Source organism: Nestor notabilis, unplaced genomic scaffold (assembly GCF_000696875.1).
Source record: "Nestor notabilis isolate BGI_N333 unplaced genomic scaffold, ASM69687v1 scaffold7309, whole genome shotgun sequence".
In the NCBI taxonomy this organism is placed as follows: domain Eukaryota; kingdom Metazoa; phylum Chordata; class Aves; order Psittaciformes; family Psittacidae; genus Nestor; species Nestor notabilis.
In genome coordinates, this window is record NW_009944049.1 from 56,119 (window position 1) to 61,492 (window position 5,374).

The 5,374-nt window shown below is 43.9% G+C and overlaps 1 protein-coding gene across 1 annotated transcript in view; it reads right to left on the reverse strand.

Annotated features, from left to right (window-relative positions):
• Window positions 1–1,542, reverse strand: part of CPZ (carboxypeptidase Z) — a 33,001-nt gene extending 31,459 nt beyond the window's left edge. Inside the window, exon 1 of the mRNA XM_010022234.1 lies at window positions 1,411–1,542. Within this exon, the coding sequence (XP_010020536.1) occupies window positions 1,411–1,498 (88 nt within the window). The 5' untranslated portion in view covers window positions 1,499–1,542. The remainder of the gene's footprint in view (window positions 1–1,410) is intronic.
• Between the last annotated feature and the right edge of the window lie 3,832 nt (window positions 1,543–5,374).

The window sequence follows — 5,374 nt, forward strand, 5'->3', positions numbered from 1 at the left end:
TTCCCCTACCACTACCCATCCCTCTAGGGTCATATTCAGCTGTCCAGTCCCACCACATGCAAGGTGTGTTTCCGTCGCCTGCTCTTCCCCAAGCTCTCCCTCAAAGACAGCACAGTTCCAGATACACACAAAATATTCTGCACAGCAGTTACCACGCAATGATCCATACAGTTGTGGCTGCTAGGGTTAATACCCCCTGGTAAAACTTTGATCAGCTGGAACTGGAGCAGAATCATACCTCACAGAGAAAGGTCATGTTGCAAACCACAACCTGTAATTGGCTGTAAATAGTCTACAAAACTTCTCTTTGTGCAGCTTTATCCAAAAATAAAATCTGTTTAGGCTGTGGTAGACCTCCCTTTGATCTTCATGGGAACAGCACTCTTAAATTATAGGCAGTACAAGGCACATGGACTGCCCTGTGTAGCAGTTCAATGCCAGTACAGTCTACAGCTTGCATTTAAGCACTGAAATATCACTGAATTTCCTGGGGTAAAATTAAGGTCAGTTTCAGGTTAACTTAGCCCTTTCCTATATTCCCAGAAAATAAAGCTTTTCTGAATCATTTTGAATTTGAACCCTCTGAAAATAGTTTTCTTGGAATAGACCTTGTCACTACACTGGAATTTACCTCTCTATTATCCCCATATAAATGAGATTTGAATTAAGCTCATCCACTTGATAAAAAACACCATGCATTTTTAAAATATACAGTTAATATTTTTTATTAGTCAACTGGTTACTGAACCAAAAAGTTTTCAATTCATTTGGCAGCATGTTCCTATCTAACCTTTATTCTAATGGGTAAATCTGCTTTTCCAGCCAATCAACTCATACAAATTCCATATTGCTTGTAGCAAGCTAAAACACACCCCACTGCTGTTAGATCCTAATAAATCTTCTCATACTTTGGACGTGAAATAAGTGACCTAAAGCTAAACGTAAGAAGATTTTTTCTTCAGCAGAAAAGCACACAGAAGGTCAAAAGTTCATCTTCTTGCAATCTGACTACCACATTCCTAGAAGGCAAGGCCAGAGACGGGGCAAATCCTCTGCATTCCTCAAAACAGCAAGGGGGATCCTACCAACTGGGAACTCCATAATTTGACAGAAAGACACATTTACACATGGCCATAAGAGATAGTAATGGGGAAGCATTACCTTCCCTTACATCACAGACTTGCTTTTCTGTTGCAAGGCCAATGCCACCTCCTGCCTTCCCATCCACACTTCCCAATCACAACCCTAGTTTCATTACTGGCACTCTGCAGATTTCCAAAGAGCTGATCCCCTTGTCTCTATGGGAGAGTGACAGCTCTCACCTCCCTCACCTCAAAGCTGTAGCCCTTTGCTCACCGCCAGATGAAGGAAGGAGAGAAGAAGGGGGACTTTTGGGGTGGTTAGCCTTACCTAGGGTCTCCTGGCCGGTTTCACAGCGGGGTGCCGGCTTGGTGGCCCTAAGCAGCCCGCCGAGGAGGAGCAGGAGCCTCAGGACCATGCTGGAGCCGCTTGTGCAGGCAGCACAGTGATGTGGCACTCGCTGCCTGATGGAGCGGCTCCCCGCTGGGGACCTCACCGATGGCCATCCACGCTGCGTGATGGAGCGGCTCCTCGCTGGGAGCCTCAGCTCTGGCTATCCAAGCTGCAGAGGAAATCAGTGCACTGCAAGGGCATGCCCACGTCTCACAGTATAAGCAGTCCAGGCGTCAGATTTCAAATAGCATTGGAGCTTGGAAAGCAAAAAGCTTTGAGGCAGAGAGGGAGGAGGAATGAGCTCCCCCTCCCCTCTGCCTCCCGACCTTCCCTCTCTTGCAGCCTGGTTTACAGTTTCATAAACAGTTTTGAGCTAAGGGAGGTCCTGAAAGGATGCGCCTGCTCCTTCCCCGCTGGTCTGATGCCTCTGGTCTTCATGCAGCAGTTTTCCTAAGGGACGTGGGAGCTTCGTTAAACAATGTCTCGCTTAGAGACAGTGCTAAAAGCAACTGTCAAGAAAGAGCAGGGGGAAAAGGGGAAAAGAGACAGGGAAAGCAAACAATCGAAATCAACTTTCCTCCCAAAGAATGGTATTTCATAACCCACTTAACTGCAAGTTTAAGACGCAAGAATAAAGGAACTTTAAGCTGCATCCTCTCCAGCACAGCCAGAATAGCAACCCAGAAAATAGTTACCAGGATAGTTACCCCCTTCCAAATGCTCCTTCTGTGCATTCTACTTAAGACCCAGTTTACAGAAGCAAACTTAGAGGGATACCAGCATTTTTTTAAAAAATAACTTCACACAAACATAGATAAGATTCCAGAATATCAATACAGGCTTTAACTGGATGGAAAATCCATATTAAATTCATCTTAAATTGATTTTTTTTTAGTTTGTTTTGGGATTTTCCAGAGAAATATGCATTTTATGTTTTTATCGCTATGCAACAGGTGTGGTGGATAAGTTTGCCTTAGGTCAGATGTGAACTCTTCATTTCTTACCTACACATAAAAAATATCCTGTATGACAGGAAAATGAGTTTTTCTTCAAAAATCTTGACCAAAGCATCCTATCTTTCCAAGAAGTGCATATTCCTTTGAGGACAGATACCTGCTTACAAGTGAGGGCAGAGAAACTGTCCTTGCTGTTGGAGTACATTGGCTCCTGCTGATCACTATCAGAGACATAAGTAAGGAGTTGCTATATGATAATGTAATCAAATAAACTCCCCCTTATTGGGAAACGCACTGAAGAGGCTGACAGGACAGGAGAGAGTTGTATGCTTCTCAAAAAACAATTGATGTCTCACCATAGTTGGAAGAGGCTATGCTGCTAGATGGATTGGGAAACTCAACAGTAAAATATAACCTCTGCTGCCAGGGTCTTCGAGGGAGGGTGGTTTTACTTGCTTCCAGGATTTCCTCCTAGATCTGGAGACTTGCAGTAAAGGGCATCAGGGTTCAAACAACAAACTTCTAAGGATAAGAATATTATTTACCTGTCTTTTTTCTGCCCTGGTCACACAGCAGGATGTCTGAAAGCACAGTCTCCAAGGACAGGGCTACTTCACCTTCTGCCTAGCTCCCTGCAGCATGTGGTCAGATGCTCTGAATACCAGACTGACACATATGTAAGCAATGTGCTCAGGTACAGCCAAGGGCACATCTAAGCCCAGTTCTTGCTGCTGTGCATTTTGTGTTAAAGAATGAGGCTGCCCATATCTAATCAAGTGATGCGGCTGCATTCCTTAGATCAAAAAAGGCTGCAGAGATTATACCTACAAACAGAAGCTGACCCACTGTTGTTGGAAAAGTCAATGTTTTATTAAAAGTTTCTGCAGCCCCTTAGAGTATGGAGTGGCATCTCTCCCATACATCCCAATGCTTTTGAGGTGAGCTCTCCTGCAGAACTAATTCTTCACTAGTTGTAATCCCACCATTTTTCTCCTTTTCTGTCTTTTTGTTGTTTTTGTTTCTATCTGTGATTTCTCACTTGATTTCCCACCCTTCAGCCTATCTTATCTTCATGAGTATCTCCTCCCTTCCTCCACACTTCAAGCCACCAGCCCCAGTTTACATGCCACATACTTTAGGGCCACACATTTTAAATACCAGCAAACACATGTCTACTTTACAAGGAACCTACAAAACATTGCAAACTACTGACACGTGCTTTCAACAACACTATTTAGCCTTGCTAATACTCCATATTCATACTGTGCTTTATACTTTGTCTCAAAAACTTAAATTAGTTAAATGATTGTGATTCACATTATATCATTTCTTGTTCTCAAGATCATTGTATCCATCTAATATTATTTCTAGCTTGTGTATGCATTTATTTCCATACACATACCCACCCTCCAGTTCAAGCATCCTTTGAACCATTATAATTTACTCATCGGAATCAAAAGGAGACAGTATATTCTCTGCCTTGCATAAGGCAGTACAAGCTAGTGATTACCTTGGATAAGCTGTGGAACAAAAAGATCCTTGTGTCTCATCATCATAGCAATATGCACATCATAATTAGCTTTGCCAAGAGTCAGGACTCCTTGGCCTCAGTGCAAGTTTTCCAGGACCAGAGCTACAGCCTTTTCGCATGGCTGCAATGTGGTACACTCACTCCTGTGAGTCACCTTGGGTTTCCTTATGACATTGTCTAGAGATACAGCAGGGCTTTTGGGGCCACCACCTCAGGTGACAGGAGCGGAGCTCTACCCTCTCTTTGTTCTTCCAAGGCTATATCTTGCCCCAACCCATAATCACTCACACTGAGCTGCCTGTGAGCCCTTTATAGCTCTTGCCTTTGTGTTTTGATTTTTCTTGACTTCTTTTAAAGATCAAGACGAAGTATTGGACAGGAGGAGAGAAAGAAAGGCTTTTGGCATCACTGTCAGAGATTACCCATACCCAAGTTTTCACATCCAGGTTTGTTCCAAACATGAGAATGGGAGAACTGGCCTGGCTCAGGGTTAGGTCATCGTCTGCAGCAGCTGGGGTACAATGGGCTGTATGGCTCCTGTACACACCAGCCAAGTAATCTCTGCACAGGTATGCACAATGAAGAAGCACTCAGTTCCTTAAGTTGGCTGGTTAAGGGCTATTCAGTATAACAGAACAAACAAGAAACAAGTTAAAATAAAGATAAGTGAAGATAAGGAAAATTAAAGACAAGAAAAGATAAATTGAACTCATAGACACTCAGGAATTAATAAGCAGGTGATGAACATTAACAGGGATGAGAACATGCTGGTCTCTGATGGGCTGTTAAAACAATGATTTGGGCACAGCCTTGAAGACGTTAGCCTGAACATTGTTCCTGATATGAAACATGAAATGTGATTATCATTAATATGGGATATTAGAAGTGACTCCTGGGACCTGAAGACAGGTGGGGAAACTTATGCAAAACTTATTATGGCCTGCTTAGGGGAAGGAGCAAAGGGAAGGACCAGACTGGATCAGGGAGGCAGAAGAGTATGAAAGTTAGAGAGGATGAGTATAAAGGGAATGGATGCATGCAGGCAGGCTGCTGGGCAGTATGCTTATCTGACTGAGTCCTGTGCCTGGCTCCTGCAACCTACTCTATTTTCATATTAAATCTTTCCTTATGTCCTCCCTCCTCACCCCCCACCCCCCCACCCCCCGTAATTACTCTCTATCTGACCTAGGTATTGGAAGTGCTGAAAGGTCTAAGTGCCAGCAACTGGAGAGAGCTGGATGTGTTCATAGTTCCTGAGTGAATGTAATCCTAAATCCATGTGTGTGCATGTGTGGTTTACTGACAAACTCCAGTCTGGATTAGCAGGCAAGTAGAAAATGACTTGCATCTGAAAAGACTCAAAGTCTGAGTCAGTGGCTGGGGGAGGGGGCCAGGGGGGAGACGGGCCCCTCGG